This window comes from Uloborus diversus, chromosome 5 (genome assembly GCF_026930045.1).
Source record: "Uloborus diversus isolate 005 chromosome 5, Udiv.v.3.1, whole genome shotgun sequence".
In the NCBI taxonomy this organism is placed as follows: domain Eukaryota; kingdom Metazoa; phylum Arthropoda; class Arachnida; order Araneae; family Uloboridae; genus Uloborus; species Uloborus diversus.
In genome coordinates this window covers 179566077-179581258 of record NC_072735.1, presented here as the reverse complement: position 1 = coordinate 179581258, position 15182 = coordinate 179566077, and the positions used below count along the sequence as shown (strand labels likewise).

At 31.9% G+C, this 15182-nt stretch overlaps 1 protein-coding gene across 1 annotated transcript in view; it reads right to left on the bottom strand.

Annotated features, from left to right (window-relative positions):
- LOC129223312 (ubiquitin carboxyl-terminal hydrolase 8-like) overlaps positions 1–15182 on the bottom strand; it is a 79863-nt gene that overhangs the window by 27461 nt on the left and 37220 nt on the right. The window contains exons 10-12 of the mRNA XM_054857878.1: positions 13118–13218; positions 6432–6562; positions 1391–1562 (exon numbers count right to left, since the gene is read on the bottom strand). Of these exons, the coding sequence (XP_054713853.1) occupies positions 1391–1562; positions 6432–6562; positions 13118–13218 (404 nt within the window). The remainder of the gene's footprint in view (positions 1–1390; positions 1563–6431; positions 6563–13117; positions 13219–15182) is intronic.

Genomic DNA, 15182 nt, shown 5'->3' with positions numbered 1-15182 from the left:
GGTATACAAAATTTAATATTACTACGCATAACAATTATTTTGAACATAGCTACTGTTTTTAAAATGCATAAAATCAACGAAGAAAAAAAAATCTAAACGCAAATTTGAGGTAATACAGGATTTAGGTGAAGTTGGCATGTAATACCAATCACTTTCATAATGAAATACTCCGCCCGATCAGTCGTTCCAACTGAGGACTGCAATTTCGTGCTTATTAGCGCTCATCAGCCTGGCATAGGAAATGACTGAGCTGGAGGTGGAAAACTTTTTAGTAAAACTTTCATAATATCAGTGAGAAGCAATCACTGTTTGCCTTTGACAAGAGTTTGAATACTTTGTTGTAACTGTGACAAAGTCCAACTCATGACACTTTTTACATTTAGCTCTTATCCATATTTAAACTTTATGCTAACCCTGAAGATTCAGATTTAGAGAGATGTAAATAAAATCTACTCTAAAAACTTCACAAAAAAAGAGATAACACCAAAAATGTTTACCGCGTAAAAACAAAATCTTCGCGCCAAAAAAATCAAAAACAAAAAATAGTTAGTTGAATTTATTTTACTTTTTCAGACATTCATGCGTTTTTTTGAAATTCCATTATGCCCCCCCCCCCCCCAAGATGAGAACCCCAGCACTACATTAACATCAAAGAACCATGTCGCAGTCTCATAGTGATATCACTCAATAACATTTCCAGAAGTCACTATTAACAGGCACATACCCTAAAATCTGAAAATTAAAACACTTGACTAGCGTTTGGTAGCTTTGAGATGAAGTGCTCATCATTTGAAATCAGCCAGAATTGCTAGAATTAGCCTCATTTGATATGACATGAATTCCGGGTCTTGAACGAAGCACAAACAACCCTATCGAGAGCAGGGACGTGCGGAGGGGGGGGGGGGAAGGGACACCTGTTGGCCCGGGCCCGAGTCTGAAGAGGGCCCAATATTTTTCAAACTAGGGGTGAAATATAAAGGTAAACAATATGGAAAGGGGCCCAAAAAAGTCATTTGTGACAGGCCCTAACAGGGGCGTAGCTAAGGGGGGGGGTTTGGGGACAACCCCCCCCCCCCGAAACGTTAGTCTCAAAAAAAAAAGAGAAAAAGAAGAGAGATGAGAAAGAAAAAAAAGAAGAAAAGGAAAAAATTCCAAGCGATTATATATATATATATATTATATATATATATATAAATATATATATATATATAAATATATATATATATATATATATATATATATATATATATATATATATATATATATATAAGAAGTAACCCCCCCCCCCCGAAAGTCGGGTTTTGCTACGCCACTGGGCCCTAAAATTTCTGTGCAAGCCCCCAGTCAAGAGGAACAGCTACATGCAATAATTAACAACCAAAGGGCTTACTTGGGCTTCAGCGTTCGATCAATGACGGGAGTATTTCCTCTTGCACTCTCTTCTTGGTTGACCATCTGGGCAATGTTGGGTGAGGAGTGAGAACGCACCAATCCGCAGCTAGAAGTGTCTTCGGAGCCCTGCCTCGACAGCGGAATGGTGTACTCGGAATTTCCATGCTTTGCTGCAAGAAAGAGTGACAAAATTTCTAGACAAGTCCTGTTCCGACTTAATACAGAATTTCCAACTTTTTTTTTTTTCAGGAGTAAGACTTAAAACATGCAGAGTTTCTGAGGTTCTTCATCAGTAATACGAAAGACTGAAAAATGATTTATTGCTTACAAAAACATTTTGGAAAAAAAAAATAGAACCGACTTCGAAATTGCTCTAAAAAGTGAAAAATAATTTTATTCTTTAAACATCATCGATAATACTTTTAAACATAATTTTTGAAGTTGGCGCAAAAACGATCGATAAAATCATTCACAGCCATAACTCAACTACAAGTATAAATTTAACCAGGTCTAGTTTCTTCACTACCACATGCATTACGCATTGATGACAGCATATTTGAGTAACGATATAAATGTTTCGTTCCTAACTTAGGATGATTTTTTGATAAAAATATGAACGAAGCATGGTTACAATGGATTTTACTTTTTGTTTTTGCGCCAACTTCAAAATTTATGTTTAAAAGTACTATCGATGGTGTTTAAAGAATAAAATTATTTTTCACTTTTTAGAGCAATTTTGAAGTCGGTTCTATTTTTTTTTCAAAATTTTTTTATTTCATTCTTTTTAGTGTAAATGTAGATATTACAGTAAAAGTAAGAAGTTACCTAGTAAGAAGTTCGGCTCTATATCACTGTATTGCTTTAGAAAAGCCTTTATTCAAAATCATCATTACAATTACTATTAATGTTACTGTTATATGGCACCAAACTTTTATAACAATGAGTTTCATATTGTCGCGTAGATGAAGATAGCGAAGACAATGTGAAACCAAATGAAGCGAATACGCGTTAGTCTCAACTCGAGATCTTTATTCAGAATCACGAATGAACGTTACATCTCCTTATATACAACTTGAGAAAGTGCTGGAACTTTCCAGACTTGGAAAGATACAGAAATTAATAGAACATTCGAAAAAATACGGGAAACAGTAGAAACGAAATTTTAGTAAAATTCACTTTGTCCTAGTCGGGATTTGAACCCGGGTCGCTCGTGTGGGAGGCGAGAATTCTACAACTGAGCCACCGTTATCCACGGATAAAAAGTGCGAACTTCGCTACAATATCATTTTAATCATTTAATAGGGAAATTGCATAAAATTTACTGTTTTTTTGCCCATAACATTTTTTCTAAAGAACAAATATATTCAAACAAAGTAATGGGACCTAAGTTGAGCCATCCCCTATCCATTAAAAAAAGAATCATCAAAATCGGTTCACTAGGTGAGACGCTATGAGTGGACAAACAAAAAAAAACAAAAACATACATACGGTATGAATTGATAACTGCCTCCTTTTTGAAGTCGGTTAACAAGTAAGAAAACATTTTTTTCCAAATACCAAATGTTTGGGAAATCAAATATTCGGCCATGTTAACATGTTATGTTAAAAATAAAGTGTCTTGTAGCAGTGGCGTAGCTAGACCCGACTTTCGGGGGGGGGGGGGGGGGGTTACTTCTTTTATATATATATATATATATATATATATATAATATAATATATATATATATATATAATATAATATATATATATATATATATATATATATATATATATATATATATATAATCGATTGGAATTTTTTCCTTTTCTTCTTTTTTTCTTTCTCTTCTCTCTTCTTTTTCTCTTTTTTTTTTAGACTAACGTTTCGGGGGGGGGGGGGGTTGTCCCCAAACCCCCCCCCCTTGGTTACGCCCCTGTCTTGTAGAGATAGAAATAAAACTTTCCTGCATCATAATTTCCTGTTATTTAAAACTTTAATTACAGCGAATAATTTAATGGGGTTACTTTTTAACAGTAATTAACAATTTAAATAGTGTAAAACTTCAGAAATTTAAATATTACAAAATTTAATATCAAATTGTTCATAGGCAGTTCGTACAGGGGGGGCAACTGCCCCCTAACTTCCAAAAGTAAAGGGGTCTTGCCCCCTCACTTTTCAGTATTCTTAATTAATGATTGAATGAAAAATGATTTTTTTGTAGGGTGGATTCATTTATTTTACTAAAGTAAAAACTAAAAATTCCAAACAAATGAATTTTTTTCATAAGAATGGAACTTTGAAATGAAAGGGCAAAACAGGGAAAGGTCTAGAAAGGACGGGTCTATGGGTGTCCATCCATCCTATAATTATTGATTTCATATTCCACATTTTTATAAGTTATCGAATCAGTAATATTAAAAGCCAGTAATGTAGCCCAATTTTATAAAAACAATACATAAAAAACTCAGTTTAAGAGGCCACGCCCCCTACATCAACACTTCCTTTGACTTCCACTTTTTGGTGCACCATCCGCCTTATACATTATTATTAATCGCCTCTTTAATAATTTGCGAAATCATGTAATTGATTTTTTTTTCAGTTGTATATTGTAAAAAATTAGCAGTTTAAGGGTTTTTTTCTCATTACTGTTTCGTATTTTAATGAGTTCATAACAGTGAGGTTGATATAATGTCAGAAGATTTAAGAAAGAGAAGGAACAAAATTCTTTTACATTAAAATTACTTTTGAATGTGATAATATTATTGGTTATACTATAGTACTATATTATACCCTTCATTTAATGCATAAAAAGAATTGTGTTAGTTTACCAATTGTCAAATACTTAAATTTGTTTACTATTTGACTGTAGAATATTAAAAGTATTCAGCCAAACTGAATACTCGAGGCATCCCTAATTAATTATGTTCTTGAATTTACCCATAATAAAGTTGAAATATGACAAAACAAGAATTCCAGTTGATGATTTTTTCGAATTTCACATGGATGATTTTTCTGGAGTAAACCACATGTTTGGACTCCAGTTGATGATATTTTTTAAATTAAGTTTTGCGGTCGACCTGGAATGTCCTAGGAACTGTTTTTATGGATTACAGTTTTATTTATTTATTTTTTATTCACTGGATAGGTTTTGCTTTAGTTTTATTACTATCCACTGGCATGGAAATGGAACTGATAGATACGGATTTAAAGTTGCACCCGGACACAGAGGTCATTTTTGCTGGCGGTACGGTGGAGGGACATTATTGATAGCCTTGGCTTCTAATGTCGGAGACGAAACCCCAGTACTTAGTTTTAGGTCTTAGTTCTAGAAAGCTGCATTCATTTTTCACATATAGTGCGTTTTGCCCAATGTAATCCTGAATGTTGATTTTTTTGGAACTGGACACCCTATTTTTAGTTTTAGTATAAATTTTTGGTCTTTCGACTATAGGACGAAGTTTCCACTGCTGAAGAGTACTGGCTTCATCTCTGTCATTTATTTATGTTTTAACCTTGCCTGTTTTTTGTTCCATTGATGTTTATATATATATATATATATACAGTGGAGCATCAAAAATCCGCACAAATTGGGAGAAGTGGTTGTGCGGATTTGGCAGATTTCAGGTCACTAAGGAAATAGGTGGGAGTTGTACCTTTAAATTGGAAAAATAAAAACAACAAGGAATAAAAATATAATAGTTACAGTTATTTACATTATTTAATATATACAAGTTTACAAATCATTAGCTATTTACATTTTGAAAACATTTCAGAAATTGTAGCTTGTTTCATATTTTTTGATAGTTTAAGCTTAAGTCTTTTTTGTATGCTGTACAGCATTAGGAGTTCTAGCTCCGACACAATATTTTGTTGTTTTAAAAATTCCAAGTAGTATTCTCCTACCTGTACACCCTCCGAGATTAGAATTTTTTTAGATTCTGCCTCTCCTTCATCCTCATCATTTAAAAAATTAAGTTTTGGGGAAAATCGAAGCGGATTTTGGATGTTGGCGGATTTTAGGGTGGCGGATTTTTGATGCTCCACTGTGTGTGTGTATATATATATATATATATATATATATATATATATATATATATATATATATATATATATATATACACACACACACAGGGTGAATCTAAACTCTTGGACAAAACTTTAAGGGTTCATAATACGCATCAAGACAAACAGCATCAAATAAAAACTAAGGATCCTAAATGTCTTCCTAAAAAGACAGGCGCCATTACAGTTCAGGATTAAAAATTTCTAATGATTTTTAAAAAACGGGAAAAATTAGTTTATTCATTTGCGGCTTTCACTAAAATTATTCTTTATGTCAGCATTTTACCGACAATAAATTTTAAAGATAAATTTTTTTTAAAAATGTTGATAAAGGGCGCTTTAGACTTTGGAGTAGCAAACAACTATTTTTTGCCGCAAATTTTTGTATCTCATAAAATGATTTCAAAAGCTTAGAATTGAACTTAAATTTTTGAGTGCAAAATCTAAATTGTTGGGAGTGATTAAGTAGTGCAAACTGAACAGTGTTCAGGGGTGTGTGTTTAAAATTTTAACTTTTGAACACAAACGAATTGCCCAATTTTTCCGTTTTTATAGACATTTGAAATTTTGGACTCTAAATAGAAATGGTGCCTATCTCTTATGGAAGACATTTATGATCTTTAGTTTTTATTTAATATTGTTTGTCTTGATGTAATATAATTCAGGATGTACAATCACCAAGATAAAATATACAGGATAAATCTAAACCCACAGGCAAATAAAGTTTTGATCAAGAATTTAGATTCATCCTGTAAAGACATATATTTTCATAATTCTTTAAATACTTAAAAACAAGAATGCTAAAGACTGTAAGATTTTCAAGTTCAATACAGATTTTCAAAAAATAATGTATGCTTCAATGAAATTAAACGAAACTTTGGAAAATAAAATCTAAAAAAGAAATTTAAATTAAAAAAATGAAATACATAAACAAAAAGAAAGAAAACCTATCAAAAGAGACAACTCATAGAAATTCAGTACAGAATTTAAAACTTACATGAATCTGTGTTATTATTGCGTTTCAATCCTGTGCTGGCAGACACAGAATCCCTAGGAACTGAGGTGGATTTAGAGACCTCAACTTTTCGTTTGGATAAGGCCTCTTTCTTTTTGCGTTCCTCCCTTAACCTAATGGAGCGATAGAATATGCAAGCTATGAAAAACCTACTTCCATACTATTTTGACATGAATGAAGGCAAAAGAATCATACAATTAAATGAGTACAAATATACTAGGAGCTGTAAAAATAACTTAATGAAATGTAAACAAATACCTAAAGTACCTTTAATATTACACTACATACAGACATACCTTGTATTAGGGTGGGCCGAAATAAGCCGAAAATTTTTTTTTTTCGAAATCAATTTTTGGATAGCGCGCAAAAGTTGCGTAGTGAGCTAGTTAGCACTCACAAAAAATTTCTTGGATATTAAAAAATATCTAGCTGGCGCTATTTGACACTGAAAAACCGAAAAAAAAGAGAAAAATGAATTTTTATCGAAAATTTTTTAAAAAAACTAAATTCCAAATATTTTGCTGGAATGCGCCGAAAATGTTATATAATGAGTCAGTTCGAGCCCATAAAATGTTTCATTGATTTTAATGAGCATTTAACCGCTCCTTTCTGACATCAAAAATTGGAGAAAAATGAAAAAATATTGAATTTCTTTAAAAACCAATGTGAAAATTATTTTTCAAAATTAAATCATAGACTAAATAATTAAATAGCGCCATTAATCATAGTAATTATTATCACGCAATAGTGTCATACATTTTCGAGAACTACATACATACTTGCCAACCTTCGAAGGAAAAAAAACAGGAGATTTTACTAGAGGTATATAGGTGATTCACCATCAACATATCCTCGCTGCAGAATTATTAAATTATGCTTTTAAATAACATGAATACTAAATTTATATTGAAATGGGGATTTTTTGCAGATGTAAGCTAGTTGGTAGCAGCAAGAAAAATATACTGCAAAGGAAAAACTAAATAATAAGGACTGAATTTTTGTTTTGCACATTCTCCAGTCTCTACCACAAATAGCTACAAAAATTTAATTAATAAAATCCGAAAAAAAAAAAGGAAATCAATATATAATGAAAATACAAAATAAAATAAGTAGGTATAGGGTAGCACATGTTAAAATAACTTTAAACATTAAAAATAATTGAAATAATTTCAAGATGCAAAAGGATTGAAATCTGCTGCAATTTTCGGCAAAGCACGTGCTTCGTTGAACATGCAATGTGGAAAGCTTCTAAAAAATTAATTTTTAGTAAATGAGTTATTAATTGGAAAAATTCTTATTCCTGACATTGGTAGACTAGAAAAGGGCGCCATCTATTGAGAAGAAAGTGAAACTTTTTGATGATTGACTGAAAAAACTGCAAAAACGGGAGAAAATCGTAAAAAACGGGAAATCGGGAGATGGAAGCAAAAAACGGGAGTCTCCCGTTAAAAACAGTAGAGTTGGCAAGTATGTACATATATAGATAATAAAATTTTAAAAAAGAAATCTTCAAATTTGATTTATAATACCTCATGCATAATGAATATTATTTTTTGGAATAATATTGTCCCTTGTTATCAAAGATGGAAGTTCTTTCCTAGCTTGAAGTTTAGCACGAATGTATCCATCTCGTGCAGTTTCACCACGAACTCTTATTGCAGCTTCAGTTATTAGTTTCACACAACGTTTCACAGCTTGCGTGTGACAGGGAAATTTCTCGAAAGTAAACTCTGTAGAATGTTCTTTGCACATTTCTTTCCATTGTTGGTCTTTTAGATGCATTGTAATAGGTGGCTCTGTTACAACACAGTTTGCCCAATCAACTAAATCAACATAATCAACGGCTTCAAAATTGAGTTTAGGACGCTCAAAAAATCGTACACCATCCGAGCCAACAGTAGCTGTTCAGGATGAGCGAAATATGCATTACTTGAGAGGACTTTGAAAATTATCTCCTTAACGTTGTCTGGAAACTGCCTTGCAAGAGAAATCATTTTCCAAAAATGTTGGGCGCGGTACTGGCAGTTCGGTTTCATTTTTATCTCAAACCACATTGGAGCATAAACTAAAATTACATACTTTACAAGCATTGTAAGGTTTTCTGATGGAGTTGGAGTGCCTATATACAAGCGTAACAAACGGTTTGTAGTTGTCAGCCATCGCGCATGACTGACTGAGTTTGCCTGGGCTACTGTCAGCCACGCTTGAAGGACAACTACCATCTTTTACGGCAAGACAGATTCTATACAAATATTGTTGTTCAGTACTTAAATTTTTTATATCTTCCATGTCCAAAACCAGAAGATTGCAGTCAATTTTATCAAATTTGACCACCGGATTTTTTTCACAATCTCTAAGAAGTTGTTCGATAGCTCCAGAATATGAATGTGGCCACTTTGTGCAACCGTCCAATTCCAGTATAAGATTCCTCAGTGGCAACTCATTGTGGACATTGGACACAAGAGAGGACCCCTTTAATTGCTTAATTCCCAGCTGTGGAGGTGTAGAATTACAGCATTTCTTGTCGAGGGGTTTTGTCTCTTAAGCGGGTTATAAAGTCGAGAGGAAGAAATGGCTTGAGAAAAAGAAGAATACTTGCGTTCAATTCATTAATCAGTTTAAAGGACTTCAGAAGATTCACATTTTTTTAATACTCAAGCGCTCTATTTGACAAATATATATAAATAATTATAAAATAATCTTAGGAATAATAGAAGTAGTTTATTATCCAAGAGAAACAATTGGAACCGAAGATTAAAAAATTAGCATCTTATGTAACTATTTTTTATTTGAGTGTGTGCATTTTTTAAAATTGGTGTACAAATATCGCATAAAATTGATTGAATTTTCACTGTTCTAAGTAACGTATTGCGTAACATTTCAGTACTTACTTATTTCGAAACTACTTTTATTTATTTATTTATTTATTTATTTTTTTTTTTTTTCATTTTTCCAATGTTTTAGTCTTAAAGGAGCGTAGCTAAATATTCTACGAAATGTATAAAAATCTTTGAGGATTTCAACTAATTCACTGACAGATACTTCTAATAATTGCTGAAAATAGCTTCAAACTTTTATTTTCGACCCCCCCCCCCCTCTTTTTTTTTTTTTGAAAGTGCATTTTTGCCATTTTTTCCGTTTTTTGAGGTCAAATAGCGTCGGTTAAATATTAAACAAATTTAGCGAAATTTTTTATGGGTAATAACGGGCCCATATAGCAACTTTTCCGCACTATCCAAAAACAGATTTCCAAAAAAAGTTTTTTCGGCCCACCCTACCTTGTATATGACGGTGCTTGTGTACATGGTTCAAAATTTGTGATTATTACAACAAGATTTCAATATTGTACGGTACAAGGGCACCCATATGGGGAAGGCAAGGGGGGCTCAAGCCCCCCTTTTGAAATTAGAACTTCCTTGCTTTTAGTACTTTTTCTTTGCAAAAATGTAAAAACATTTCTTCTCCAGTCATTAATGAATAAGTTATTAAAAGTGTCAAATTTTAATAACTCTAATTTGTACTGAAATCGGTTTCTATAGGGAAAATATCCTGCTAAACCATTGGGAAAATATCTGAGCCCCCCCCCCTTAAAATTTTGCATATGGGCGCCCTTGGTATGGTATACAAGTTGAGTTTTATATTACGTGGTTTTGAAATAAACCAGTTTAAAAAAGAATTTTATTTTTGTTTCAATTCATTGCTAAAAAACCATAGAAAATAATATTAAGCTAAATTTGGAAAACAATAAATAAAAATATATAGCAATAGAATTATTCTATTACCTATATACAGTCAAACCTGTCTATCTCGAATTTCCCCCAAATTTTCTCAACCCTCTTTCCCCCCTTTTTTTATTTTCTAGCACTCTTTTTTTATTTTTTTTTTAAATATGTTGATTTATTTATTTTTGTAACAATTTATTATTTGTTTATTTATTTTTGATCACTATTATCATCATTATTTTATTAGAAAAGTTTTGTGATACGCAAATGAAAAACACACACTCACACACAATCTAAATAAAAAAATGAACTGAAATATAAACAAAATAAAATAAATAACTTGAATCAAAAATTAATCAATAAATAAATTTAAATAGAGAAATTTAAAAAGTTAAAAAATCCTCCCCAAAAATTTTGATGGCGCAACTTGCACCATAATCCCCCCCTGTGCGCACCCCTGGAAAACAGAACAAAATAACTGGTCTAAACGACTAAAAAGTATAACTCGGGAAGCTTTTCCCCTATTCAGTAATGCTCTCTTCTCCCGCTTCGGAGTGAATGCAAGTCATAAAAAACTTGCACCTTGTACATATATTTTTCTAGGGCTACATGTTTCACAAGACTTGAAGAGTTATGAGACTGCTGATATAAAACAAAATAAAAGCTTTTCATTCAGCATTCCTGACTGAGGAGTTCAAATAAGAACAAAACTGCAGTCACAGGATGTGTTAACCGGGTTGTCTGGTACATTGCATGTAGTTCTGACCTTAGCCTTGGCTTAGGAATGGTAATTTACTGCTAAATACCCAAGCTTTGCCTTCAATTCAAGAGGCAAACCACACTATGCTGCGGATATTTGCTGGTGAGAGGAATTTCACTTTATCTACCAGTTTGTTGGCACTCTCAGCTTCAGTGAGATGACATATGCCACCAGCTTGGTTATTCACCATTCCTGACTGAGGAGTAATAATAAGAACGAAACTGCAGCCTCAGGATGTGATAACCGGGGTGTCTGGTATATGGCATGTAGTTCTGCCTTAGCCGTGGCTTAGAGGTGGTAACTTACTGCTAAAAAATTTTTGTTTCCAAATTAAAATATTGATAAAGATAACTGAGACAAAATTTAAAAAAGACTGCAGTAAGAAGCAGGGCCGCAGAGAGCCAAGGCGGGCCCCTTATCAGTTATGTTGCCAAGCCTCTCCCGCCATCCAAAAAAAGGATGAAAAAAAAAAAAAGAAAAGGAGGAAATGAAGATAAAAAAAGGGGGAGAAAAGAAAAATGGGAAGGAATCAAAACTGCTTACTAGAAAACATTTTACTTTTTTTTAAGTGCCACAACAGTAAATACCAAAAGAGTAAATTTTACTTAATCTTTACGTTCTCCCTTATTCAGACTCCCCCCCCCCCCCTCTTCCCTTCTTTTTTTGCGTCAGTGTTGTCGGGCTCTTTCAAGTCCCAGGCCTCTAGTTTCCAACTAGGCTAACAAGGCCTCTCGTCAGTCAGCATTGGGAGGAAAAACAAAGAGAAAAAAAGTGGGGGAGGATAATGGCAACATCTTGAACAAAAGATAGTATTGTTTCATTTCCTCTGTAGTAGTATTTATCCAATAGTACTATTTGCGATGAAAACTGATGAAGTAAGTTTGTGTAATGAAAAGGAATCTACCTTGAAGGTCTGCTTTTATTACTAGCTGCCAATATTCTTTGTCAGGCCTCTTTACACCTGTACCATCAGGTAATCTTAAAGGTGTCTTTAAAGGTGTGTAGGTTATTAATTACCAAAAGAGAATGGAAGGATTGAGTTTGTTTTTGAAAAATTTAAAGTTTTTTAGGTTTTAAAAAGAAATTAAATTTTTCTGAAAAATTCTTATTTTATCATTTAGAATTTCTATCCCATATAATGCATTACTCAATATTTCTAAAAGTTTTAGTTCAAAAAAAATAGTCAAACTTTTTAAGGCATATTAAATACCAAAGAGCCTTAATAAATCAGAACACTTTGAAAGTTGCACTTAAGTACAGCAGTAATTACCAGAAAATGAATAAGTGGTGTGTTAAAAAATGCACACACTGCAGAATTGTAACATAGCATAAAACATATTGTTAAGATTTTTTTTAAAGTAGATAGAGTAACAAACATATTATACATTAATTCAATTAAATATCTCACGCATACTGAAATTCGTCAATTAAATATGCTTTCAACAGTAATTACATTCGCAATTTAAAAAAAAAAGAAAAGAAACATGGTACTTTCATGTGTAGAAAAAGCAGACAATAATATTTAATACCAAAAAAGAATATTTTCTTCTCTACAGCAAGATAGTTTTCCTGAATTTGATTTGCCACACACAATAAAAATTGTCTGGTTTAGAAAAAGGAGCATAACACTATTTGCAATGTGGAAAAAAAAATTTTGAAGAACTCAATAATGTTAATATTTTGTTATTACATTGCAACAGTAAATAAATTATAAAAAAGTTTTTACATAATAAAAAAAAAGAGAAAGTGGTTTGGCTTAAAGAAACAACAAAATGAACAAATACAAAATCTCACAAAAATTCATGTTTATTAAATTTCAATAAAAATGTACACATTTTAAAGGCTTGCATTACTAGAGCATGAAATGACACGTGAAAGATATTTTACATCATACTTGATCAGATTTAACTTTCAACTGTAGTGTCAATTTCTAAGTTCAAATTCTTGTGTAACACTAGTCTTTTTTTTTTAAAGATATACTTCAAGCAACAACTATCAATAAAAGTAGAGTCAATGTTTGGAGAAAGTAAGTAGTTTAGAAATTTAAAAAAATATCACGACACTTTTTATGTGTTTGTCATGACTGGTGAGAAATGAGCATAAGCATTCACTGAAACTAAGATCAATGTGTGTATGTATGATGATCAATATGTTTTCTCTCTTTAACTATTAACAAATAAACATACCTTGCAACATCATCTAGAAGAGCTTTTTTTTCTTTCAGGTGATCTGCAATTTTCTTTTCTTGTGTATTCTGATAGTCAGCATTTTTTTTCTCAGCTAGTTCCTATAAACATTTTTTTTAATGAAACATAACTATTGTCAGAATAACTGAGGAAATAAGAAACAAAAATACATTGTAAAAATTTTGCAAAGGCTTCGTAACAGATGATATATATTTTTTCATTTTAATGATAAAGAAATACCGTAAAACCCCTCTTAACGGACACCCCTCAAATGCGGACACACTTCTTTCGTGGACAATTTTTAATTCCCAGTTCAAAGGCAAATAACATTATCAAACCCCTGTCATGCGAACCCCTCTATTGCAGACAAAAAAATTGTCCCGTTACTGTCCGCATTAGAGGAGTTTTACTGTATAATAATTTGGAAATTTACTGCATACTAGCTGCATTGTCTAGCATTGCACGATCTATCTCAAAAATAAAAAGTTGCATCAAGTGACGCATGTTCAACAATCAGGCAAAAAAAAAAAGGTAGGAAAGAACAATTTTCTGACTCAAAATTTAAATTTAGATTTCTTTGTTGTAATGAATTATGTTCTGAAAATTTCAGAAAACTATTTAAATACTTTAGACTATAAGTAATTGTAAAGCTAATGTACATCAACTTAACATAATTTTGCCAATCTATTGGGTTCCGCAAAACCTATTAAAACAGACAAAAAATGCAGTCAATGTTTAAAAAAGAACATGAAAATTCAATCCATTATTCTTTCTGAATGTATAAAAAAAGTTTTCACTCCTTTTTATACAAATAATATTTTATTAAGAAAGATTAGAATTTACTACCTTTCTACACAAAAATATCGTCTGCAACAATACAGAAATTTAACTTTTTTTAATTTCAATTTCGTGAAAAGAAACCGCAGAAGATACTTTAGAAATGAAGTTAAGCCTCGTTTTAGAATATGAAATGAACTTAAAATGAGAAGAATTAGAGGGTGTTCTAGTTATCCCTTAAACTTCAGATAACGTGCATACAAGGGCGCAGATATGCAAAATTGTAAAGGGGGGAATCAGATATTTTCCCCATGGTTTAGCAGAATATTTTCCCCATGGAAACTGATTTTAGTGCAGATTGGAGTTATGAAAATTTGACATTTTTAATAACTTATTTATTAAAGACTGGGGAAGAAATGTTTTTACATTTTTGCAAAGAAAAAAGTACTAAAAGTAAGGAAGTTCTAAATTCTAAGGGGGCTTGAAGCCCCCCAATCCCCTCCCCCATATGGGAGTCCTTGCATTCATACTGTGCAGCTTTTCAACGGCTTTAACATGCTGCAAAAATCAAATAAATATGACTTTTTTTTATGAAATACTCACAAATTCATGACTTTCTATAAAGTTGAAAATGACATTTTATGCACTCAATTTCATAAAATTAAAATTCAAGAATAAAAGATGAAACAACATTACAATTAAAAGAAAAACCTTCTTACTATTTTTTAATTTTTTCAACATTGTCACACAAAAGGTTGGTTTTCACCATCAGATTAGGAGTTACTCCCAGTTGCGTTACTTTTATGGATGGTTTTTTGAATTATTTTAAAACTAAAAGCTACATATATACTCTCAAACTTCGATTTTAACCGATGAAAAAAAAAAAAACCTTAACAAGTTGTTGAAATGTCAAAAGTATGATTCATATAAAAGATGTCTTTGAAAGAATGTGCAAAGATAAGAGCACCCCTTCGCTTGCAAATGGAAAGTAAGCTTATGCAAATATCTGCAGTTGGATTTTGACATTAGTTATCAGTTTTTTATTTTTTAAACAGTAGACAATACTTTAACATACTCAGAAAAACTGTTGAAGCATTTTTTACAGTTATAGATTATTATTATTATTATTATTATTATTTTTTTTTTGTGAAACTCCTGCATTCCACTCAAAAAAAAAAAAAAAAAAACAACTATAAATGCAGACTTTAATGAACATGGGTTCCACTTTTCAGTAATGGGCACAGAATTTCGTCTTTAAAAAAAGTCGGTGGCTGTATTTCTGCCCTAA